Source organism: Microtus oregoni, unplaced genomic scaffold (genome assembly GCF_018167655.1).
Source record: "Microtus oregoni isolate MIOR12 unplaced genomic scaffold, Mior012 000003F_ref0000135, whole genome shotgun sequence".
Taxonomy (NCBI): domain Eukaryota; kingdom Metazoa; phylum Chordata; class Mammalia; order Rodentia; family Cricetidae; genus Microtus; species Microtus oregoni.
Genome location: NW_024543062.1, coordinates 50,277,900 through 50,305,316, shown reverse-complemented (window position 1 = coordinate 50,305,316; position 27,417 = coordinate 50,277,900). Strand labels below are relative to the sequence as shown.

Here is a 27,417-nt window from a genome sequence, read left to right as displayed (position 1 = left end):
ACTGACTAATGATAGCGAGAGATAGGGAGAGATATGAGTCGCCAAAGGCCATTATCTAAACTCTTATGTTCACGCTCTCGCCCAAAATGAACATTTGGGAGAAGGGGCTGATCTCTGGTCTGATTCATTGAATAAATGTGTTGGACGGAAAGAAATGACAGAGTCACACCTTTTCCTTCATACCAGCACTTCCTAGAGATGCTGGAGGTGTCGAGTAAGGAGAAGGCAGAGGAAAGCCACAGGTCTCATGCTGTGGGGTCACTGTTGTAAGACATGGGGACGTTGAAGCCTGCAGAGCCCTAAGCCCCTTGCCCTGATGGTGGAGTTCAAGTCACTATGAAATCAACTAAGAGAACATCTTCATATTGAGCTAACTTTCCTGGTCAGACCATCAGGAGGTTCTGAGAACAACACTGAGGTAAAACAGTCAGTAAACAGCAGTCATGGGCTGAGCCTGTCCCCCAGAGTGCACACGATGAGAAAAGGACAACAGAAGTCCAGTTGTCTGGGATCAGGGAGATGGTCCAGCCAGGGAAGCGCTTGCTGCACAGGCGTGAGGACCCAGGTTTGAATCCCCAGCTCCCACCGGAGCATGCAGCTGCAATCCCAGCAAGTACACAGTGGAATGGAATACAAAGGCAGGAATGTTTCCCAGGAGCCGCAGGCTGGCTAGCTTAGCATTAGAAGCAGCACACAACAGAGACCCTGTCAAAACAAGGTGGACGCTGAGGGCTGACACTAGAGATTTTCCTCTGACCTTCACACATGAACACACATTCACGCACATGAACACGCACATATGTAAAATAAATAATTTTTTTTAAAGGCACAAGGTACCTTGAAGTTCAAAGCACAGACTCTGTATAAAAGAGCCTCTAGGGAAGAGGAGACAGGTGGATCCCTGGGGTTCCATGGCCACTGGCCTAGCCTGTTGGGCTAATTCCAGCCCAATGATGGAACCTGTTTGCTGTTCTCTAGTCTCCACATGCATACATACGTGTATATATACATACCCCATAACACACACGTGCACACACCCCTCACATGAACATGTGCGCACGCACGCACATGCACACACACACACATGCACGCACACACACAAGCCCACACCCCTCACATGAACATGTGTGCACACGCGCACACACACACGTGCACGCACACACACAGAGCTGTCCTTGGCCTCACCTACCCATCAGGAAAGCAATGCAGCAATCTCAGAGCCACCACAAATGACGACTGTATCACCAGAAGTAGGGATGCCTTGCCCCACCTCCTGTCCTGCACAGAGCCCCCAGGCTGGACTACATCCTCAGGTGTGCCATATGGACAGAACTGCTGTCTTTGCACATATCTGGAAAAGCATTGAAATAAACACATTTGCTGTGGTGAAAAAGAGCCCCCAGGCTCACATAACCTACTTGACTAGTGGCAGGGCCTGTGCGCTCCTGTGGCACAGGAAGGGAGAGTTCTTCCCACCAAGGATGGCAGTGATTGGCATGAAGTCCTACGGGTCAGCATGGCTGGAAGCTGCCCACTGGTACAGGGTGGATGACATTCCTATCACGTCTCTCAAGTGCCAATGCCGCTGTTTTCAAAACATCTCCGGAAGTGAGGTTTGAAGTCAGAACCAATGTGCATGTGTGTCTATGTGCATATATACGTGCCACAGCTAGAATGTATACAGGTGTGTCTCTGTGCATAAACACATGACACAGCTGGAACGTGTACAGGTGTGTCTCTGTGCATAAACACATGGTACAGTTTGAATGTGTACATATGTGTCTCTGTACATGTACACAGGCCACAGCTGGAACGTATACAGGTGTGTCTCTGTGCATATACACATGGTACAGTTTGAATGTGTACATATGTGTCTCTGTACATGTACACAGGCCACAGCTGGAATGTATACAGGTGTGTCTCTGTGCATAAACACATGGTACAGTTTGAATGTGTACATATGTGTCTCTGTACATGTACACAGGCCACAGCTGGAACGTATACAGGTGTGTCTCTGTGCATGTACACAGGCCACAGCTGGAATGTATACAGGTGTGTCTCTGTGCATATATACATGGTACAGTTTGAATGTGTACATATGTGTCTCTGTACATGTACACAGGCCACAGTTGGAATGTATACAGGTGTGTCTCTGTGCATATATACATGGTACAGTTTGAATGTGTACATATGTGTCTCTGTATATGTACACAGGCCACAGCTGGAATATATACAGGTGTGTCTCCGTGCATATATACATGGTACAGTTTGAATGTGTACATATGTGTCTCTGTACATGTACACAGGCCACAGCTGGAACGTATACATGTGCTACTGAAAAAGAGGGTGAGAACGTGAGTCAAATAACCCAAACTAATTCCAAAAGATTCCAGTTATAATTCTTTATTATAAGGGGCAAACTCAATGGAACAGGAACGAGAAGTCCAACCTCATGTGTGCAACGCGGGAACCAGAGAGAGAGAGAGAGCCCTGGGCAGGCAGGCAGTTTTCTCTGGGTAACCAAAAGGTCACGCCCTAACCTGGTCCAGCTTCTTAAAGCTCATTGGCTGAAGGAGGTTCCCCATCACATATGTGCATATACACATCCCACAGCTTGCATGTATACATGTGTGTCTATGTGTGCGTACACATCCCACAGCTCGAATGTACACATGGTGTCTGTGTGCACATACACATCCCACAGCTCGAATGTACACATGGTGTCTGTGTGCGTATACACATCCCACAGCTCGAATGTACACATGGTGTCTGTGTGCATATACACATCCCACAGCTCGAATGTACACATGGTGTCTGTGTGCGTATACACATCCCACAGCTAGAATGTACACATGGTGTCTTATGTGTGTATACACATCCCACAGCTCGAATGCACACATGGTGTCTGTGTGCATATACACATCCCACAGCTCAAATGGATACATGGTGTCTATGTGTGTATACACATCCCACAGCTCAAATGCACACATGGTGTCTATGTGTGTATACACATCCCACAGCTCGAATACACACATGGTGTCTATGTGCGCACACATCCCACAGCTGGAATGTACACATGGTGTCTGTGTGCGTATACACATCCCACAGCTCGAATGTACACATGGTGTCTGTGTGCGTATACACATCCCACAGCTCGAATGTGGCACTACTTGATTTTCTCCTTCCACCACGTAGGTCTGGGGGATCAAACTCAGGAAATCAAGTTTGGCAGCAAACACCTTTACTTGTTGAGCCATCTTGCTGGCCCCAAAATGTCCATATTCTATTGACCCAAAAGACTCAACTCTTGCAATCTAAAAAAAACCAAATAAAGCCAAAAGACCTCTAATCATCTTAAGCCCTGGTAAGTGGATCACCATCTATGAGAGTCAGAGTCCTTTATTTCAAGATGAAGTTGCGGCATCTGAGACAGTTCACGGCAAGAACCATGACACACATATGAGAACTTACTTTGTGCCAGGCTCTGCCTATTAGGGGACAACAGGCAGTATCTAACTTGACGCTCACGTGTGCACACATATGATGTATAAGTTCTCTTCTCCATGGGGAAAGCAAGCTTCCTTGGTGCTGGATCAACCTTTCTTGAGATTCCAAGCCTTGGCTGCAGAGATGGCTCAATGGACGCTCACTGCCATGAGGAGCTGTTTCAGATCCCCCAGTCTCACGTGGTGGAAGAAGAGAACTCCCAAGAGTTGTTGATTACACACATGTTCTCTCTCTCTCTCTCTCTCTCTCTCTCTCTCTCTAACACACACACACTAAACTATAAAGTAAAAATTATAATTAATTTTAAATATAAGTAAATTTAAAATGTATATACGCACAAAATGACAAAATGTTTGTGTGTTCTCCACCCACCTCAGCCTCTGAGGACTTGGGACACAGGCCAGTGTACCTATATCAAGTTTATATACATAACTATATGTCTAGAAAATGTCTTAAAATGTGTACAGAAAGGTGAGCAAAGAACTAACCTTAGAATAAGGGAATCTAGGGGCCAGGGATGTGGCTCAGCTAGTAGGGCACTTGCCTACCATCCACGAGGCCTTCTGCTCAATTCCCCACACCAGAATCAGACTGGGTATGACACATGCCCAAAAGCCAGCACTGGGAAGTAAGGGCAGGAAGAGCAGGTTCATCCTTGGCTACAAAACAAGCTTGGGGCTAGCCTAGACTACAGATATACATACATAATACGTGTGTGTGTGTGTGTGTGTGTGTGTGTGTGTGTGTGTGTGTGGTACTATAGGCATACAGTAAAAATGCAAATATATAAAATTATACTTATTACTTTTTCATCTCCAAGATGGTTTCTAAGAATTAACTTTTACTTGTAAAATTTAAAATTCATAAGATAAGATAAACATTAAAATATTAACATAGGGAAAATAATTCAGAGGGACATCATAGACCAAAATGTTCAATATGTTCATGACATTTACCTGATAGGTTTCTTTTTTTTCCACATTTTTTTAAAAATTGTTGCATATGTATTAGATTTGTTTTTGCTGACATTGAATGCAATGTATTCTAGTAAAAGTAAGCATTAGAGATATGACTTTTTGTATCTTTGCTTTCCAAACCTAGCTTCCTCCTGCATGTCCTTTTGTGCACATGCATATCGCATAAGTTATATGTCTTGTTGCTGTGACAAAATTCCCAATGAAAACACGTCAGGAAAGACCTCATTGTGGCTCACAGTTTTCAAGGGCACAGTCCATCATGGTGGGGAAGGCATGGCTGCAGGAGCACGATGTGGCCGCTCACAACACATTCACAGTCAGGAAGCAGAGAAATGGATGCTGGTGCTCAGCTCACCTGGACCCAAACACAGAAACTACTGCTGCCCACAGTTAGTGTAGGCCTTCTGCTCATAATTAACCAAATCTAGAAACTCACAGACATGCCCAGAGGTCTGTCTCCCTGGTGATTCGAGATCCAGTAGAAGTGAAACTCAATACTGACCATTGTATAAATCCCTGCGTGTATTTTGTTCACAGCTCATGGGAGTCAGTTCTCTCCCTCCACCACGTGGTGCTGGGCACTGAACTTGGTCCTCAGGCTTGGCAGCGAGCGCCTTTACCCTTCAAGCCTTCTCTTACGGGCCCAATGTGGTTTTGGAAACTTGTAACACGTTTGCTTGAGCCCTTCTGTAATCTCATTCATTGTTATATCTCAGACTCCATGTCCCTAAGTGACAGGATGTTCTCACGGTTGACTAAGCAGGAATCTAGAACATGGAGACACAGTTATACAACGCTCTATTACCATCATTTAGGTTGGTTACAGCTTCCTATTTTAACACTACAGCGAATTCCCTTCTTAGAGATTTCTTTGGAAAAAGACTCCAAGAATTGGACTTCTGGGTCCCTATAATTTAAGTTATCTCAATAGACACTCTTCCAAATTGCTCATTTAAATGATTTAAATAAGATTTACTCTCCCATCAGCAGTGCAGGCACACATCACTGTCAGTGGCTGCCGAACCCTTTCTTTTTTGTCTGTTAATAGAAAGTGGAATCCTGTTATTTAACTTGAATTTCCCTGGAAAAAGGATGTGTATCTTCATATTTGTCATACATACGAGTGTTCCTTTTATTCTCTCTCTCTCTCTCTCTCTGTGTGTGTGTGTGTGTGTGTTTGTGTGTGTGTGTGTGTGTGTGTGTATTGCTGGCAGCAGCCAGTTTTTTTTTTTTACCACCATGTAGTTCCTGGGGATCAAACTCAGGGATGCAGGCTCAGCAGCAACTTGAGTTGACGAACATCTTGTCTGCCCCTGTATTCCTTCTACACCAATCTCTGTAAATTTCCACTATATGGTTATCTTTTCATTGATTTGCAAGAGTCCTTTAATCTAGAAATGAATCCTTCACTTTGATGTGCAAATAGACTCTTCCCATTTGTGTTTTGACCTTCATGGGACTTTTTAAAAAGATTCATTTTTTAATTATATGTATGTGTGTATGCTTCTGTGTGAGTTTGTGCCCACATAGTCTGTGAGATTCCCCTGGAGCTGGAGGCTGTGAACCCCTGTATGTGGGTGCTGAGAACCCAACTCAGGCCCTCTGGAAGGGTAGTATGTACTCTTAACAGTTGAGTCACCTCTCCAGCCAATGTGATCTTCGACCTAGTTTTTTATATTTGTATGCCAGATCTGATGAATTTCAGAAGCCACATTTAAGGTCTTCTCTTTGCCAAAGTCATGCACCTTATCCAAACTTCCTTCTCATCATTTTTCATGTTTATTTCCACCATCTGAAATCATGGTCCCTGTTCCCAGCCCCTGGAGCCTGCACTTTCTATTAAAGCCCAAGCTCTCTCATGCTACCTTGCCTATATGCTGGCTAGTGCCTCCTGAGAAAAACAAACAACAAAGACAAGACACTTTTCCGCTGGTGACAGGGCCCAGTGGACAAAGCACTTGCCGTACAAGCCTGAGGATTTGAGTTCGGTCCTTGAACTCTCACAAAAATAGAAAGAATTGAGAGCTGACTCCTCACAGCTATCCCGACTTCCTCAGGCACACTGTGGCAACACACACCCAACAACGACAACAGCAGCAGCAGCAACAACAATAACAACAATAGCAACAACTACAGCAGCAGCAGCAGCAACTCAGCAACAGCAGCAGCAGCAACAGCAATTCTTTCCCTCAGCAAAACTGTCTGTTCAATTCTTGAAGACGGCTCAACCGGGACTTAGAAAAATGATAAAACAAAAATAACAGCTCACAGAACTGACTGCCCCCTTGTCTGTGTTCCTGTGGCAGTTTGTCCTGCCATTCCAGTAAAAGTAGGCCTGTCTTTCCCACTTACTGCGGCAGAACATGTCTGAGGCCATCTGTGTACTCAGCACTTTGTTTAATGAACGAATGAATAAAACAAACAGTCTCTGTTTTAAAGAAGGACTCTATTAAACCTTCCAACAGAGCAAAGCGCTTCTGACCATGCTAATCAGACTCTTCCAGAGGATTCCTCTGCGAGAAAGACCTTAACTCCCTCACAGCTCCCCCACCTCAATGAATCCAGTTTGCCCTCTCTGCAAAGGAAGAGGCCAACACTGGAAGCCAGCCAGCCCTTCCAGACGATCTAAGCACAACGTGCTGGCTGAGACCCCTTCAAAGCAGCCACGGCTCAGCACCCAAGAACCAGGAGAATTATACTGTTCTGGAAGAAAGCGTCTTCCAGGACACAGACAGCGTCCCCAAAATTTTCTCCTGGAAGTACACATATCCGGCTACCTACTCTTTCCCAACAAATGAATTTGCTGCTATTACAGTTTGCTATTTTAAAAAAAGCCAGGAAATAGCCCCCCCCCCACACACACACAAAAATGCCAGCAGCATTATTAGTGTAGACTGATAGAAAAAAAGAAGAAAAGAAAGAAAAACAACCCTTTACACCAGGAAAGCTCCCTAAAATAATCACTACCCAATGCCTTGGGGGTACACATCTCACACCCCTGGGGTAAGCAATGACCTTGACTGTCCCTAAGAGCCTCCTCCAGTCTCTGTCAGTCACAGAAAACAGCAGTTTCTCTAAAGAGTATCTAAACAGTATGCTCTTGGTTGCAGTTTTATCTAAATATTTTTATGGCTTTTTAAAATTTGTGTGTGTGTGTGTGTTTCACACGCAGGCAGTGCCCACCCCTAGCACGTACAGAAGTCCTGTTCTGTTGCTCTGATTTATACCTTTGAGAAGGGTCTCCTGCTGAACCCAGAGCTAGGCTGGCAGCTAGCACGCCTGGTGGCGTTCCTGTCCTCCCTCTACAGCTCTGGGGTTACAGGAGCACCTGGCCAGTGAAAGACCCTACAGACTCCCTCCTCAAAACCCGCAGCTAGCATGCTCCCAGGGGAACGTTCTGTTTGCTTTAAAAAAATTCTCCGGATCAGCAGCCAGCCTGCTCTCGTAAGAACATCCCACATGCTTGAGAGAGCAGAATGTCTATGAGATAGGAAGACTGCAGGGCAGGATGTCAATAAGATAGGACATCAACAAAGCAGGTTGACTGCAAAACAGGATATCTATGAGATAGGAACAGTCATGCCCCCCCCCCCCCCCCCCCCCCGCCTCATTCCGATAACCACGCTTTTGCTTCTGTAAACTTGCTTTTTGCTCTTCCCTATAAAAAGCCCGCTCTCCAGTTGGCAGGTGCGCAAGTCCTCCAAAAGACTTTGCTGCCCGCAGGTACCTGTGTTTACTCAATAAACCTCTTGCTAATTGCATCCTGTGGTCTGGACTCGGAGTGTCCTGGTTCTGGGGACTTCATTGGAGGAAAAGGGTCTTTCACCAGTACTTGCTTTCCACCTTGGTGGTGGGGATTCGAACTCACTCCCTCGTGCTTCTGCAGGAAGTGCTCTTAACAATCCCTCCAGCTCTGGTTGTGTCTTTTTGAAGAACCCAACACATTAAGTCACCAAAAAGTTTCTAATTTTAGAAGAAAAAAATTATTTATTTTTGAGGCAGGGCCTCACGTAGTCGAGGCTGGCCCTGAACTTCCTATACAGACAAGGATGACCTTGAACTCCTGATTCTTCTGTCTTTGTCCCTCTTCTCTCAAGTGCTGGGGTTGCTACCGCACGCTTATTCCTGGCTGGGGACAGAATTCAGAGTACACTAGGCACTCTACCCACTGAGCTACTCCCGAACCTCAGATGGGACATTTTTATTTCTGGCTGTGAGCCTGGCCTTTAACGGCCAAGCCATTTCTCCAGCCCAGATGTGCTACTTTTAAAACAAACATTTATTTCATTTTCATTCATATTTCAAAACATTTCAAGTGTTTTGCTCATTTTAGAACAAGAAAGGAAAGAAGAAGGCAATGGAGGGAAGAAAGGAGGAAAGGAGGAAAAGAAGAGACCAGAACGGCAAAGAGAGACCTCCACAGGGAAAAATCAAGCAGAGGATTAATTTTTTAAAGCTTTATTTGACAATTTAAAAAGCTCGCTTTGGAAGACGGGATGGGAAGGTGTGCCGGCACGCTCACCAGGACGAGGTGGGATTAGCCTTGTATCTCTCATAATCTTCTCCGCAGAAGAAGGCAATTTCAGTCTCACTGGCTGAAAAGAAGCACGGGGAAGGAGAGAAACTATTTTAATGTGAAACCAGGTTTTGAGCAAGTATGAAAATCCGTATTACGCTGGTCTGTTATCATGGATGTTGAAAATGAAAAGACAAAGTGGCGGTTGGAGTGCAGGATAACTTTCCACCAAACCAGCCAGAAGCATCAGTGTGGCTAGAACAGATTAAAACTCAAATAATTCAAAGACAAAAGGAAGAGTGATTCATGACAGTGAGCCGGTTAAGGAGCTTTCTGCTGAGCCTGGCAGCCTAAGTTCAACCCTCAGAGCTCACGCGGTGGAGGGAGAGATCCTTTCAAGCTGTCCTCTGACTTACACGCACGCATGCACGCACACATGCGTGCTCACACAAATAAATGCAATTCAAAATTTGAAAACAATCTCCTTAAAAATCAAGAGTTAGCACAAGAGTGAAGATTTTCAAGAGGTACCTACATTGCTCATTTATATCCCTGGAAAATAAAAAACCTTGATCTCTTTCAAATAGTCAGTTCCAGAAGGAAAAGGACTCCCTCTGCCCCCCGAAATTAGCCCGTAGGTATAATAATTTAATACTTAGAGGATCAGTAGAATATTTTACAGATCACTTTACATTCTCCCTCATGACCCATCAAAATATGTGTCTGAAGAAGTTAATTTTTGGCCCCCGCTCATGACTAATTCATGAGGCTTCAGCAATATGCAAAGTGAAAGACACAAATTGGCTTCTATGCAATACCTTCAAATGCCTCTAATTATTCACGGGGGAAATGGCTCAGCTAAAGGACCTGCAGAAGTTCAGGGCGGCCATGAAGCTTTCAACCTAGCAGGTCAAGGACTCCGTCTTCTAAAACAATAAGTCAGCAGCATTATTAATTCAGATCTGATGGAGAGCCTTCCCATTATTAAACATATGGTTCTTCAAGGTGTCGGCACCCACAAGTTCCACACTGGCTTTTTAAAATTAAACCACGAGTTAATACAGTCTGCTTGGCTTTCACAGAAGGCGAAAGGGCCTTCGGAAGCTCAACAAGAAAACAGACGTGATTATTCGTAATGAATACTGAGCACTCAATTAACATAGGCGCTCCGAAGAGACAAGGAACACTCTTCACCCCAAATAAACAGGATGAGGCATGCAGAGGATTAGCACCGGTCTGCAGTGGTTGGCTCTAATCTCATCATTAAATTCTATCACAAAAGAATGAAATTCAAGAGATTAGCATGACATTTCATTAAGAATGGTTTCATTGTTTGCAAGAATATCATATGTAGTATCTCTCTGCCATAAATTATCCTGTGCTCTCGAGAAAATAAACAAATATTGAGAGGAGAAAAACGATATGATCATGCCCACAGATTCTTGGTCCAGACACACTTCATCCCCGGGATTAAATTTAATCCAAGTGATTGATAATTTGATTGGGAACTCTCATGGCATTGAGCCTGGGTGGGGAGGCACCGCAGAAAGAAGCTGAGAATCAAAGGCAGGCTGGAGATGAGCCTCCCTCATCTCCAGTGGGTTAGTAAGCAGTTCAGCCTCTTGGCAAATTATCCCATTTCAAAGAATCAGCTGACTGTAAAAAGGGGGCTGGAGGGGCTGGGAGATGACTCTGTGGGGAAGAAGAGCACTTGCTCTGCAAGCATGGGGACCTGAGTTCGAATCCCTAGCACCCATGTCAAAGTGAGCATGGCTGTGAATGTGGGGTGGAGACAGGAGGATCCTGAGCGCAAACAGCCTAGCTGAAACAGTTCAACAGTGAAACTGAGTGTCTAAGTCAGTGAGACCCTGTCTGGAGGTTATAAGGCCGAGAGTAATAGAGGAAGACTCTAGATGTCCTGCTCTGGCCTCCACACGCATGCTATAAACACACAAGCATATGCGGGTGTGGCCACAGAAAACTTGCTATTCCGGGGGAAGGTATCGGGGCACTACCCTTTGCAAAACCACAACAAAACGTTCTTTCTGAAGGGAAGCCTACTCAGAGCAAGAGCCACCTGACTGAGTCCTCCCTCTCATCCTTTGCTTTTTGAAAAACAATGAACTAATCAGAGGGAAGACAGAAAGAACTGGGGAGGTGGCTCGGCGCTTCAGAGCACTCTCTGTGCAAGCAAGAGGCACCATGTAAAAGGCTCAGTGTGCTCACACATGCCTATAAGCCCAGTTCTGTGGGAGGCACAGAGCTGGAACTTGGTAGCCACCACCCTTGCTCCAGGTCTTAGGGAAATGAAGTAGAGAGAGACAGCGCAGACACCCGACGCCCTCCTGTGGCCTCTACGAATGCACCTCCATACAAGCACGCTACACTTATGCACACACGCAAAATAAAGCACAAGACAGCTGTACTCTTGGCATAGGAGCATGCCCGAAATCCCAGCACTGTGGAGGCTGAGGCAGGGGGATCCAGGCCACTGGCATGGATTACACAGGGATAACTTGCCTCAAAAAACTCCAGCTAAACAAACAAACAAAAAAAATAGATTTTAGACTTTAGCAACATAGTTTCCAAGTGGAAGGAATGATGGTTTTTAAAAACCTGGATATCTTTTGGAAATGCTTGAGAGAATGAGTTCATGTACTTAAAATTTTTTAATAATTTAAACAGCAATTACAAATGATTTTCTTTTTAAGACAAAGTTGTCTGTAGATCAAGTCTTTCCTATGTAGATGGGGTTGATTCTGAACCTCTTATCCCGCCTCTGCCTCCCAAATGCTGGGGAGACAGACATGGCCCACCCTGTGCAATGCTGGGGCTAAAGCTGGGGCTTTGTGACGATCAGCAAGCACTGTCCTAACAGAGCTGCATCCCCTCCTGCAAATGATTATGACTACTATAGAGTCACTCTCTCCACCAGTTCCCGTCAACTTACTCCCCGAGTTCTATTTAAAACAGTTCTTTAAGCACAGCAGAGAAGAGTCAGTAGGAAGAGGGCAATTGGCTTTAAATTAAAAGTGTACAGTGTCGGCGTGGGAATCTGGAGAGAGTGAGATCTAAAACCAGGTGTCTTCACTATCAAATAAAACCAAGGAGAGCCCCCCCCCCCAGATACACCGGGGAACCTCTGAATGCTGGTGTGCCATTGTAACATGAGCCAGGACATCCAGACTTTGGATATAACATTAATAACTTGATAACACTTCTAAACAGATTTCACACACTCATCCACTCACACGCATGTGCGCGCACACACATACATGCACACACACCTTTCATGGGAGATTGATAATTACTCCAATTAAGAGAAAGAATAATCTACTCTAACTCTGAAATCTCAAGAGAAATTAAATATAGTTTAATTGCTCCTCTGACCTATTGTAACAAACTTCTCAGCTATCAACAAAGACACACTACAAGCTCTCGACATTCCTGCATTTTTGCTGTGACTTACGTAGTCTGAGAAAAGCTGACACGTGTGTGCTTTGGGGGACACCCAGGACAGATTGTCAAGTGATGATAACAGTATGTTTTTGCTTGTTTTTTTTTAAATTAGTTCTCAGAGCAAAGTGAGGTGAAAAGAAAAAGCCTCCCTCTCTCTTCTGCTCCAGGAAAGTATTTTATCCTTTCTTTTGTATGTTTGTGAATGTACACGTGTGTACATATGTGTGTGCATGTGCATGCAGAGGCCAGAAGTCAACCTTGGGTGTCACTTCTCAGACACCATACACCTGGTTTTTGAGATTTAGTTTTGTTTATTTTATGTGGATGGGTTTTTGCCTTCATATATGTCTGTGCACCGCATGCATGCAGTGCCTGTGGAGGCCAGAAGAGGGCGTCAGAGCCTGTGAGACTGGAGTTATGGGTGAGTCACTCACTGAGCCACCATATGAGTGTTGTGATTGAACTTAGGTCCTCTGGAAGAGTGAGCAGTGTTCCTAACTGTTGAGCCATCTCTTCAGCCCCCACCTGGTTGTTTATGAGGTGGGGTCTCTCACTGGCCTATGAAAGTAGGCCAAGCAGGCAGGCCGGTTGGCCAGCAAGCCCCGGGGACCTGCCTATTTCCTCCCTCCCAATGCTGGGATTAGAAGTATGCTCCATCACACCTAGTTCTCTTACATGGATCTGATGGGACTGGACTTGGATCCACAGGCTCACAAAACCCTAAGCTACAAACCCTTCACAGCAGAACTCACAGCTGAGGGCTACTTCTAAATTTGATCAGTGGAGGCAGAAGTGAAAAGGAATTGGTCTAGACAGTTGGGATCTTCATGTCATGCTTGCTTTGAATGTCTGTATTGGGCTGGCCATGTAAATCAGCAAACAACACACCAAAGACGGCACATACTGAGACATCTGAGCTCCCATACACCAGGCACGTGGCTGCTTGGAGCTGGAAAGGTAAAAAACATCTACGCAGTGGAATGCAATCCAGCCACAAAGAGGATGGAATCCTAATGTGTACAGCAATACGCATAAACTAGAGGGCATCAGGAGAAGATAAGGACCTGTGGCGTTCACTCTACTTTTTGAGGATGGAGGGACGGCTCAGTGGGTAAAGATCTTGTTGCCGTGTGCTGGATCTCTAGCACCCATGTAAAAAGCTGGGCATGGAGGTCCATGTCTACAGCCCCAGCATTCAGGGACAGGAGGCAGGTGGATCTCTGAGAGTTCGAGGCAAGCCTGGTCTACAAAAGCTAGTTCCAGGACAGGCTCCAAAGCTACAGCAAAACCCTGTCTTGAAAAACAGAAAAAAAAAAAAAAAAAAAAAGAAAAAGAAAAAGAAAAAAAAGGTGTGCTGACCTCTGGCATTCACACAAACATTCACACACACGAACTCATACCCCACTGTGGTGGTTTGAATAAAAATGGCCCCATAGGGTAATAAGGAGTAGCACTATTAGGAAATATAGCCTTGTTGGAGCAAGTATGTCACGGGGGGGGGGGGGGGGGGGAGGGGGCGCTTTGCGGTTTCAGAAGCTCAGGCAAGGTCCAGTGTCTCACTCTCTTCCTGCTGTCTGCCAATCTAGACACAGAATTCTCAGCTACCTCTTCAGCAAGCACCAAGACCAGCGGCTGAGGCCGCACACAAAGACAGGCTGCACAACGATGACATTAGCAAACACCTCCATCTACAGAAGGAAGTAAACTACAGGATACGGCAACAGTGCTGGAGATCCTTCTGCCATGTTATGAGAATGACGGCAGATACCCCAAGACAGCACTGTTTGGAGGAGTGCACAGGATAAGGCCAAGAGGAAGGCCCAAAAAACGTTGGATAGACAGCAAAAAGGAAGACTGTGGAACCTTGGATATGACAATAACACGAGCATCTAGTACTGCTCAGGATAGGAACAACTGGAGAACACCAGAAACAGGCTGCCCACACATGCGTAAGCTTGGCCGGGGCGTAAGTGATGACGATGATCTTCAGCACTGGGTTTGCCTGCGGGGCGTAAGTGATGACGATGATCTTCAGCACTGGGTTTGCCTGCATGCTGCCATGCTTCCTGCCGTGCTGACAGTGGACTAAACTTCAGAACTGTAAGCCAGTCCCAGTTACACACTTTCTCTTAGAAGAGGTGCTGTGGTTATGGCGTCTCTTCACAGCAATAGAGACCCTCACTAAGACACCCATGGACACAAACACATACAAAATCTACACACATTTTAAAAAGTTGTTTTCACAGAATTAGAAGGCTTGCAGGGGTCAGGATATACTGCATTTAAAATGGCTAGCAGGACAGATTTGGCATGTTCCCAACATAAAAAAGTAATAAATATCTGAAGTGACAGAGTTGATCATTATGTGTGTATGTATGTATGCATGTATGTATGCATGCATGCATGCATGTGTGTATATGTATGTATATGCGTATATATGCATGCATGTATGTATATGCATGTATACATATGTGTGCATGTACTGGTGAATCAAAGTATGGCCCTGTACTCCACAGAGTACACAAATGCCTTTACTTATATAAAATTGATACAAACACATAAAATCACGTCAAAAAGTGATACTTCAAAATAACACAAAATATGGCAGGAGTAGAGCTTGGTAGTGCAAGGCTTGCTAGTGTGTGTGAGGCCCCAAGTTTACTCCCTGCCATTGCTAGAGAAAAGGAAACCATAAACAAAACCTTCACAAACAAAGACTAACAAGAAGGGCTGAGGAGAAGGCTCAGCTGCTGACAAAGTGACAAAGCTGCTACTTGATGATCTGCTTTCTAAATTCCACCCCAGGTGGGGCACTGTAACCCCAGTGCTGCGGCAGCAGGAGCAGGTGCCCCTGGAGCTCGGCCATCCTAGCCTACCTGGTGATTCTCAGCTAGGGAGAGACCCTGTCTCAGAAAACCGAAGTGGGCATCTCCTGAAGAATGACAGTTGAAGCTGTCCTCAGGCCTCTACAGTCACATGCACACATATGCACACCTACCTGAGCACACACACACACACACACACACCACCACCACCACCAAAAGGAAGAAGCGTCTGTAGGGGTGCATTCTGAATCTGTTTTAGAACCCCAGCTAGCATTACTGAAATCCAGATGCCACTGTTACAACCATTAATATGAAGTCACTGATGGCACAGTGACAGAAGATGAGAAACAACCCCAGGGAGCTGTGGGAACATTACAGAACCAGGCCGGCAAGAGGCTTTCCCCAGAGAGCAGCGCTGGTGTGGCCCACTGTCGCCGGCTCTAACGTCTCCCAGTAAAACACAGCCTGCTGTGTGAGGGCCACCAGGCCACGAATCCTGAGCAGAACAGATCCAGAGAACAACAGTGGCACAGGGAAAAGTGAGACATATAAAACAGTTCCACAAAGCTCGCGTGCTTTTCTTTCTGAGGTGAATCAGTCCGTGAGATTTTAATTATCAAGAGCAACCTTTAAGTCGTGTAGGATAAATGTCTTGGTGAAACTCCCTCCTCCTTCCCAGAAGTAAACTGTGCTTTTCTTTTTGATGTGTATTGTGTAGGTGTGTGCAGTATTTGCCTACAGGTGCACACAGAGGCCAGAGGAGGATGTCAGCGTCCTGTTCCATCACTCTCCACCTTGTCCCTTCCGGAGGGTCTCTCACTGGAGCTACGGTGGCAGTCGGTAAGCCCCAGGGATCTCCCGTCTTCATCTCCCACAGCTCCAGGGTTATAGGTGAATGTGTATGGCCATGCCCAGCTTTTTATACAGCTGTTGGGGATCTGAACTCAGGTCCTCATGCTTGAGCCACAAATGCTCTTACCCACTGAGTAATCTTCCTAGCCATAAAGCAAATCATCTTATTTATACAAGACCACCATCAAAAATGGGCCCTACTGTCAGGAATACACCGTGGGTGGTATATACTGGTATATACTACTGTGTGGGTTCACCGTGGGGTGGTATATACTGTATACTACTGTGAGGAATATACTGTGGAGTGGAATAACTGTATACTACTGTGTGGGTACACAGTGGGGTGGTATATACTGTATACTACCATGTGGGTATACCGTGGGGTGGTATGTAGAGTATACTACTGTGTGGTATATACTGTATACTACTGTGTGTAATATACCGTGAGGTGGTATATACTGTATACTACTGTGTGGGTATACCGTGGGGGTGCTATATACAGTATACTACTGTGTGGAATATACCGCAGAGGTGCTATATACAGTATACTACTGTGTGGACTGTACCGTGGGGTGGTATATACAGTATACTACTGTGTGGGTATACTGTGAGATGGTATATACAGTATACTACTATGTGGTGGTATATACTGTATACTACTGTGTGGACTGTACCGTGAGGTGGTATATACTGTATACTACTGTGTGGACTGTACCGTGAGGTGGTATATACTGTATACTACTGTGTGGACTGTACCGTGAGGTGGTATATACTGTATACTACTGTGTAGACTGTACCATGAGGTGGTATATACTGTATACTACTGTGTAGACTGTACCATGAGGTGGTATATACTGTATACTACTGTGTGGACTGTACCGTGAGGTGGTATATACTGTATACTACTGTGTAGACTGTACCATGAGGTGGTATATACTGTATACTACTGTGTAGACTGTACCATGAGGTGGTATATACTGTATACTACTGTGTGGACTGTACCGTGAGATGGTATATACTGTATACTACTGTGTAGACTGTACCATGAGGTGGTATATACTGTATACTACTGTGTGGACTGTACCGTGAGGTGGTATATACAGTATACTACTGTGTGGGTATATACTGTATACTACTGTGTGGACTGTACCGTGAGGTGGTATATACTGTATACTACTGTGTAGACTGTACCATGAGGTGGTATATACTGTATACTACTGTGTAGACTGTACCATGAGGTGGTATATACTGTATACTACTGTGTGGACTGTACCGTGAGGTGGTATATACTGTATACTACTGTGTAGACTGTACCATGAGGTGGTATATACTGTATACTACTGTGTGGACTGTACCGTGAGGTGGTATATACTGTATACTACTGTGTAGACTGTACCATGAGGTGGTATATACTGTATACTACTGTGTGGACTGTACCGTGAGGTGGTATATACAGTATACTACTGTGTGGGTATATACTGTATACTACTGTGTGGACTGTACCGTGAGGTGGTATATACTGTATACTACTGTGTGGGTATATTGTGTGGTATATACTGTATACTACTGTGTGGGTATATACTGTATACTACTGTGTGGACTGTACTGTGAGGTGGTATATACTGTATACTACTGTGTGGGTATATTGTGTGGTATATACTGTATACCACTGTGAGGAATATACTGTGGGGCCCCAGTAAAGCGGAAAGTCTACAGAGGAACAGAGTCTTGCTCTCTTTTCTCAGTTCCCCTCCCGGGCTTTCTTTTCCAACTCCTGCAGAAAGTCAGGATGACACATTTATCACACTGGCATTATTCCCATGGCAACTGGCTGTGATAGCAGACTGACAGCTCTTTAGCGAGATCAAGGAGTGAAGGGGGAGCGAGTGCTGACTTTGAGGTTCCTCTTAAACCTCCCCGAAGCCTAAGCAGATGCGGGGGGGGGGGGGGGGAAGGAAAATTCCCTAGAAATATCACACTTGACAACTCGATTCCCACTTGTAATTCCTTGCTGCTCTCGGGGGACCTTGTGTCCTCCCCCAGATATAACCAAGGCTTGCTCCCCAGAGGACAGAACACAGCTCTAGGAGGCAGAGGAAACTGTTTCTAGGAGGGACCCACATGCTGCCTTGTCAGGTCGAGAGGGCATTTTGGGGATCCCCACTCCAAGCCCAGAGGTGACCCAGCAAAAATGACCCAGTTTGAATCAAAGTCTGATCGAAGCCTTAAAACGAGAATGGTAAAGTATTTGCCTTGCCAGCATCAGGACCTGGGTGCCATCCTCAAAATCCACTTTGGTTTTTTGGGGGGAGGGGTGGCGTCAGACAGGGTTTCTCTGTGTAGCTTTGGAGCCTATCTTGGAACTCACTCTGTAGACCAGGCTGGCCTTGAACTCACAGAGATCTGCCTGACTCCCGAGGGCTGGGATTAACGGCGTGCCTCGCCACAGTCCCACCAGAGTTCACATTTTTTTTAATTAATTAATTTATTTATTAAAGATTTCTGTCTCTTCCCCGCCACCGCCTCCCATTCCCCCCCCCAATTAAGTCCCCCCCACTCAGCCCGAAAAGCAATCAGGGTTCCCTGTCCTGTGGGAAGTCCAAGGAACCCCCACCTCCATCCAGGTCTAGTAAGTTGAGCATCCAAACTGCCTAGGCTCCCACAAAGCCAGTGCAAGTCCAAATGGATTAAAGACCTCAATATCAGTCCGAACAGAGTTCACATTTTTAAAAAGGCCAGATGTAGAGCACACACTTGTAAGCCCCACACTCAGAGACTGGACACAGGCAGGTTTCCAGGCTCACTGGCTGGCTGCTGTGTGATTCCTCCTCCATATACACCTACAAACATGAACTGTGTACCTTTTATTATTTAAAAAATATTTAATATGGCTATGTATGTGCGCATGCATGTCTGAGTGAGTATGTACATGTATGGGTATGTGTGGCCAGAAAGACTGCAGCTGGAGTTACAGGCAGCTGTGAGCACCCAGTGTGAGCACTAGGATGCAGGTTTGTCTTCTGGAAGAGCGTCAGTGCTCGTAACTGCTGAGCCATCTCTCCAGCTCCACACGTAGGGTTTACATGATGATGACATCACACAACATATCCTTCATCCGTGGGATAAACACCCACATCAGCGATTCAGACAGGAACAGAAGAGGGACCCCTACCGCCCTTCAGAATGGGAACCTGAGCAGGCCTGCTCCTGTAGACTAGGAAGATAGGCCAGAAAGTGGTCCCTGACTACAGAGCCTGGGAAGCGCGTGCTCTTGGCAGATGAGCACGAGAAAGTCCTTTCCCACACTGTAACCTCCCCGAGGCTTGCCAGTTTTATTTATGACTGCCAATCTTGTAACAACTGCTGCTTGTTCAAGGGACTAAGCTCGGGTTTTTACCCAACAAGCACTTTACCCATCACCTCTCGAGTCCTGAAGATCTCTTCAGTCAGGCTAGCAACCTTTCATGTGTCGTGTAACACACCTAACACACGTACTCATGCCTTCTTTGCCCGTTTACCTTTAGGGCTGTGTCTCATTTAGGGTTTACACTGCTGTGATGAAGACTGTGACCAAAGCAGACACTGAGGAGGAGTGCTGCCTACTGGCTTGCGCTGTCTGCTTTCTCTGCATCCAGGACCAGCAATCCAGGGTGGCACCATTCACACCGAGCTAGGGCTCCCACATCAGCTATCAGTTAAGAAAATGCATCTCAAGCTTGCCCGCAGGCCAGCCTGCTGACGGTGCTTTCTCGCTTGAGGCTCTGGCTTCCCTGAATGACTTTAACGGTATGTCAAGTTGACATAAAACTCGCTGGCACAGTCCCTTTGCTCTTTATTCTTAGGGTCATGGCATCCTCTTCCCCTCTGCAGCCTTTCCTGTAAGGTCGTGAACTAATGTTTTTCTTAGATGACAAGACGGCTCAACTGTTGAAGACACTTGAAGTCCTAAGTTCCACTCCCTGGGACACGCGGTGGGAGGGGAGACCCAACTTTCACAGGTTGTCCTCTGACCTCCATGTGCTCACCACTGTGCATATCATCAGGCCCCCACACATCATACAAAGATGCATACAAAAAATAAGTAAAAGAGTCTTTTCGAGACAGGGTCTCACTATGTAGCTCTGGCTGTCCTGAAACTCACTCTGTAGACCAGGCTGGTCACCAACTCACAGAGATCCACCTGCCTCTGCCTCCCAAGTGTTTGAATTAAAGGCGTGTGTCACCACACCCAGAAAGTAAAAATACTTTAATTTTACTTTTATATTGTAACAATTCATCTCGAATTTTTTGTTAAATAGAGACAGAGTTAGAGATTTGAAATTTGTTTCCTAGAAACTCACATAGTTTTTGGCTAATTCATTTCTTCCCTGTTTATTGCGAGATGCCAACTTTTATTACCTCATAGTCTGGTTATAGTTTGCATTGGATTTTACAGTGTTTTACTGAGTTACCTGTCCAGTCCCACCTCAACACCAGTCTGTGATGTTCATTTCAGTGTAGGCTTTCAAAGCCAGCCAGGCTTCCTCACATTCTAGAAGTCTCAATTAGACAAGTGCCACCTGCTATAAAAGCAGCATTTGACACACCAAGCATCAAGTTAAAAAATCATTTCTCACTGACATAAACATTCAATACCTATTTGAAGGATGACTTTTTTCCAAATAGCAAAAAACATTAATTTATTACGTATTCATTTACAGGCAGGCTCTCAGCAGATAGTCCAGATTGGTCTGGAACTTGCTATGTAACCCAGGATGACCTGAAATGCATGGCCCCCAGCCTCAGCCTCCCTGTGCCAGGATTAAAGGCACGCACCACCATACCCAGAAAGAGGTCATTGTAATTGTCCCAAATCTGATTTTACTTCCAGGGAACTTGATCATCGATGAAGTTACAGAAAATAATATAAGTATCAGAGAATATAATTCCTGTGCACAATTCACAGGGACAGAAAAATGTTTTTGAATCTCAAGTAACAATAAATCTACTGTATTCATAATAGGAACGGGCACTTTTATTGTGTAGACTTAACACAGAGATCAGATTTACGATTTCATAACCTGCCATTTATTTACATGCATGTGTGTGCGCGCGTGTGTGTTTGTGTGTATGCAAGTCTTCACAGACGCAAGAGTCTGTGTGTGCAGAGGCCAAAAGACGACATCAGTAGTCCTGATTACCATCTTATTCTTTTGAGGCAGCATCTCTCACCAAACCTGTATCTAAGCTGGCAACCAGCAAGCCCTAGAGACCTTCCCAGCTCCATCTCCCTCATTGCTGTGGTTACGGGTACATATATGACCACACTCAGTTTTTTTTACAGGGGTCTTGGGAATCAAATTCAGGTTCTTACGCTTGCACAGCAAGCTCACCTACCTACTGAGCAATCTCCCCAACCCTTTGACCTATTATTTTAAATCCTATTTCGAGGGAAAGACCACTGCCAGGAATTCACATAAACCACGTGAATCCTTTAAGGTGAATTCCTGCCACGTGGTGGAAGTGACAACAGAAACTGTTGTCCAAAACAACAACGAAACCGTACGGCCTCCCAGTGTGGCCCTCACTGCCCATGCCTCTTACCCACTGTACCTGGGGACTTCTGGAGGAAGTGGGCACCGGGACGCTATCCTGCTCTCTAACCACAGAGGTGTGTCACAGGCAGCAGGTGCCTTCTGCTCAGAACTCCTGCTCCTACTCATGCACATACTGAAGGCGTAAGAAGAAGAACACTGACACCTAATGGCCAGGAGATGGGCCACACCGCACTTCTCTCAAGTAGAACTGAATGCACATCTAGGTGGAAAGGCTACACCAGGTAATTTTCCCACTGTACACACCAGGCGGATAGTCTAAATTCCACAGCTTGCGCACTGAGTCTTGAGCGAGTGTCAGAAGTTGCACTGCGCGTTGTACAAACAACATCTCATTTCATTATTCTACAATAGTTCCACCAGGCCATTTCTCTCCAACAGCGCTGACGACAGTCAGCAGTTACTGTACTAAGAGCCTGCCAATCATTTAAAATGACCCTCACCAGAGTTCCGAGGGAACCTGAAAAGAACCATTTGCGTTCTGCACATCTGCAGACGAATTGTAGTGCCCTCGCCTCGGTCAAACGGTCAGAGCGCACGCAGCTCTCTCAGCACGGGGAGGGGGTGTTGCTTTGGGAGGATTTTCCAGATTCTATCACCCTCACACACAGGCCAGGAAACCCAGTGCCCCTCCCTCCACCCCAGCCCGTCTCACCTATCCCCGAGTCCTTCAGCGTTCTGTCTTCCTTCAGTAGGAGTGTGTCGTCGTCCTCCAGACCCAACACCAACTCATTCGTCTAGAGAGAAAGAATCCCCACTTGGTCAGCACACTTGGCCAAGATGTCCTGAAGACCTGAGAGTGGTACTTGGAGGGGCTGAGGAACAGCTCAGTCAGCAAAGTGTTCACCCCGCAAGTACGAGGGCCTGCGGTTTGGGGCCCCATGCCATGTAATCCCAGTGATGGGGAGGTGGAGACAGGAGGATCCCTGGAGGTCACTGGACAGTCAACCTAATCAAACAGCAAGTCCCAGGCGCAATGAGAGACCCTGTCTCAAGAAGGAATGCGGATGGGGCTGGAGAGACGGTCCAGGAGTTAGAGCTTGTTGCGCTATCATGAAGACTGGAGTTTAGATCCCAGCGCCACGTCAGGCAGCTCACAAAAGCAGTAACTCTAGCTCCAAAGGATCCAAGACTCTCTTCTGGACTCTACAGCCACCCTCCCACACACTCACACGGACACACACAAATAACAAAGAAAGAAATAGTTTAAAAAGTAAAGTGGACAACAATAGAGGAAGACATCCAACATCAACTTCTGGCTTCCATATTGCACGCACCCAGCATGAACATGTGTACACACCCTTGAACATGCACATACCACATACACACACACGCACACTAATCTAAGTCATGTGACATTCTACTGTGGTAAAGAGACAACAGAGAGGATGCAGAATATAGACCTATTAAGTGCCAGCCCTGTAAGCTACACTAAAGACAGTGCTACAAGCAGGCTTTGGGAACAAGCTGGGATTCTAACACGGGTTCCCTGGGTGCCCAGCTTTGTGCACTCAACACTGAAAACTTCTCCAAGCTTCAGTTACTTTGCAGCTACAGCGGGGGAAGTGAGTGCAGCTTCGCCCTTTCCTGGCGTTAAGGAGGATGCGCGATGGCCCATCCAGACCCTCAGTACTGAGTACACCCTCTACGTCTGCTGTCACCCTGTTGCAAGAACCTGCGAAGAATTGCAAAAATGCAGGCCTGGGGCATGTGGCTCATCAGAGACGGAACTGAGGACACATTCTTGACAATGTGACATCTGAGAGAAGCCACGGTGGCCTTAAGTGGCCCCAAGGGCACATATCTAAAAACCATGCCCAAGCTGACAAAAATTTCAGACTGTGTCTCATTTGCTGGTGTATTTCTAAGTGATTTGGAGAGGTGGTGAATTCTGTTCTCCAGAGATATCTGCAAATCTGGATGGACATCACTGGAGACAATCTGGGGTTGTTGTCTCCCCTGACTAACACCTGGAAGTTTCTGCAGATGGGGCACACAGTCCCACAGCCAACCAGAATTCAGCCGTTTAGTAGTCTATTCTAGTTCTACGTATGTGTGTGCATGTGAGTGCATGGGTACGTGTGTAATGGAGTCAGTGCTGAGTGGCTTGCTCAATCTCCACTCCACTGTATTGTTTACAACAGGGTCTCTGGTAGTTTGAAAGAAAATAGCCCCCAAATGGGAGTGGCACTATCAGGAGGTGTGGCTTTGCTGGAGTGGGTGCTGCCTTGTTGGAGGAAGTGTGTCACTGTGGGAGCGGGCTTGTGCTCAGTTCACTTCCTCGCCAGCACCATGTCTGCCTGCACTGCACCATGCCACGTCCCACCATGATGACAATGGACTGAGAATGGCCGTGGTCATGGTGTCTCTTCACAGCACTAGAAACCCCAAGACAAGGTCTTTCACTGACCCTAGAACTCACTGATTAGTTGGACTAGCTGGCATGAGCCCTGGGGAGCTGTCTATTCTGCCTCCCCAGTGCTGACAATAGTGCTTGTCACCATACCTAGCTTTTTACGTGAGTTCCGGGGACCCGAGCCCCCGGTCCTCATGCTTGCCAGGCAAACACTTTTCTGCTGAAAGCACTGCCCAAGCCCCGCCTGCCCTGTTTCTAGAATATACGTGAGACAGACTCAACAGAAAGGCTTCCCCACAAGCCACAAGCCAGAGACCATGTTCCATGTTCCATGGATCATGAACTTCACTCAGTACCGATGAGGGCCCTGAACTCCAGAGTACAATCACTGAAAAAAAAATTCAATGCTTTCTTTAAAAGTTCTTTTAGAGCCGGGCGGTGGTGGCGCACGCCTTTAATCCCAGCACTCGGGAGGCAGAGGCAGGCAGGTCTCTGTGAGTTCGAGACCAGCCTGGTCTACAGAGCTAGTTCCAGGACAGGCTCCAAAAACCACAGAGAAACCCTGCCTCGAAAAACAAAACAAATAAACAAAAAAACACAAAAATAAAAGTTCTTTTAGAACACAGAATCGAAATACAAAATTCTCCAAGAACATAGAGAATGAAAATTGCAAAATCTCCTACCCCTATGCCCCAGCTACTGACCTGTCCTCTGCAGAAACTGCACCTGGCCATGTGTTTCCTGACACCATCGATGCATGTCACACATGTGGAGATAGATGTGCAAACACAAATGTAACATGTACTGTCTTCCAAAGTCTTACATTTTTTTCTCTCTTAAAAATATGGCTGTAGGGCAGGAGAGATGGCTCACTGAGTAAGAGCATGTTCTGTGCAAGCATTAGGATTTAAGTTCAAATCCCCAGTGCCTTCAAAAAGCAGAGGGTGCCTGTGACTTCAGCGCTATATGGAGGGTAGACAGGAGTTGCTGGGGCTTACTGGCTGCCAGTCGAATTCTAGGCTTGGTGAGAGATCTTGTGTCAGGGGAGTGTGGTGGAGAGGGACAGAGCAGGAGACGCAACACCCTCTGCCGGCCACTGTACATACACATACACACACGCACATGCACATGTGCACATGGGGGTGCTGAGTTCCAGCATCCGTGGCTCTGCTTATTATAAATGCCATGCTTCCCCTCCATTTAGGATTATGTCCTAAAACACAGGATATAAGACAATAAAGAAATAAATAACTCTCTCTCTTAAGCCACTGTTGTCAGATAGTCTGCCCCATCAGAGAGAAATGTAACTAATAAAACAGAAAACAAAACCATACCTTGTCTTCCCTACTGTTTAGAAATCAGAATGAAAACACCCCACGGATGAAGCCTGTGGGCAGACTGTGGTGGAGCATCTTGGTACCCATAAAAGAGCAGGTGCCGCACTGCAGCCTCAGACTTCAATGTGTCAGCCCAACATTTTAAGACACTGTCAAATTTTCATATGCAATAAATGTCACTAAGTCCCTAACCTGAAGCCGACTGACACTCTCAGCCACTTGCTCTGTGTCGCCTGTGACACATTCATCTGAAAGCTTGAGTTTACAACTGTGCCAATGACTTGAAACAAGAATAAAAAGAAATCAATTCATCAATAAATAGTTCACTCAAAACTTGTTAGGGAGAGCCAGTGAGACGGCTCAGAAGTAAAGGCACCTGAGGCCCAGCCTGAAGACCTAGATCTTGTAACTAACACGGCAGGAGGAGAGAACAGACTCCTGGGAGTTGCCCTCTGACCTTCATACACGCACTACAACATGTACACACACACACGCACACACACACACACACGTAATAAATAAATAAAATGCAATAAAGATTTAAAAAATTATAACAATTCCTATGACTGAGACATTACACTAGATGGTAAGATATGAAGAGACATGAATAAAAAGGTATAACCCCTCAGGGCTGGGACGTGGTACAGTCAGTAAAGTGTCTGCCACACAGTGTGAGCACCTGAGTTCCAAAGCTGGCCATGAGGGTGCAATCCCAGTGTTGGCAACGTGGAGAAAAGATGGGGTTAAGCCAGCCAGGGTACTATATAATAAGACCCAGGTTCAATGTGAGATCCTGTCTAAAAGATAAGGTGGAAGCCAGGCATGGTGGCATTGGCATACGCCTTAAATCCCAGCACTCTCAAGGCACAGGCTGGCAGAGCTCAGTGAGTTTGAGACCAGCCTGGTCTACATAGCACAGTGAGTTCCAGGCATGCAGACCTACATAGGGAGACCCTGACTCAAAAAAAACAATAAAAAGTGGAGAGCAACTGAGGAAGTCATTCAGTGTTGACCCTGGTCTTTACAAGCATGAGCACACCTGGCTCCATACACACGTACAGATGGACAGGTACACACAAACACACACACACACCACACAAGTGTGTCCCTTATCCTTGAGCAGTTATGTAAGAGTGAGCTGACATTTTCAATGAGGAGTCTATGGAAGGCCACAGAGGATTAGGAGAAAAGACACTCACATCTGTGTGAGAAGGACACCTTTGGCAGCAGCAGCATCCAAACCTCACATGTATTCAAGAACATATGAACGAAAACACAGAACACATAAACACGCAGCTCTCTTAAGGTCAGGGACACCTTGAAAGTGTGGGCTGTGCCTCTGTGGAAGTATCCACCAGGGCTCTTGTGGCCTGTGCCCATACACAGAGCACCAGCGTTCGCTTCTGGGCATTTGTTTCTGCTACAGAATTAGAAAGAGATTCAGTTTCCAGATGCCAAGCAGATTCTTTACACAAGCTGGGTCTTTAGCATATCCTGTGCCTATTCTGTATAAATGTGTGGGAGTTCCCCCCACACACATTTTTTTTTGTTTTTTGTTTTTAAATTTTGTTTTGTTTTGTTGAGAACAGGTCTCTCTATATGCTCCCAGCTGTCCTAGAACTTGCTTTGCACACGAGGCTGGTGTTGTGGGACGATCTTTCTGTACACAGTGAAGATGTGCCTCTGCCTATAGTGGCTTCTGATTGGTTTAATAAAGAGCTGAATGGAGACAACAAGGTGGGAGAGACTAGGCGGGACTTCCAGGAACAGAGAGGAGCTCTGGATGAATCTAGGCACACAAGAATCTGGCAAGACACAAGAGTAGACGTACAGAGTGGAAGGGAGGTAAACAGTCACGTGGCAGAAGGTAGATCAATAGAAACATGGTAACTTAAGTTATGGAGTTAGGTGGGAATACACCTAGACTAAAGGCCAAGCTTTTATAATTATAATTTTATAGTAATTATAATTTTATAATCTGTGTCATGATTGGG

The 27,417-nt window shown here is 45.9% G+C and overlaps 1 protein-coding gene across 4 annotated transcripts in view; it reads right to left on the bottom strand.

Annotated features, from left to right (window-relative positions):
* Positions 1-8,939: 8,939 nt before the first annotated feature.
* Positions 8,940-27,417, bottom strand: part of CUNH2orf76 (chromosome unknown C2orf76 homolog) — a 61,437-nt gene continuing 42,959 nt past the window's right edge. For 3 of the 4 annotated variants that reach the window (XM_041648505.1, XM_041648506.1, XM_041648504.1), the window contains 2 exons: positions 22,386-22,467; positions 8,940-9,079 (listed from right to left, as the gene is read on the bottom strand). In XM_041648505.1, coding sequence (XP_041504439.1) covers positions 9,003-9,079; positions 22,386-22,467 — 159 coding nt within the window. In that variant the 3' untranslated portion in view covers positions 8,940-9,002. Of the gene's footprint in view, positions 9,080-9,818; positions 9,927-22,385; positions 22,468-27,417 lie in introns of all 4 variants that reach the window. The other variant, XR_005974040.1, reaches the window with a different exon arrangement.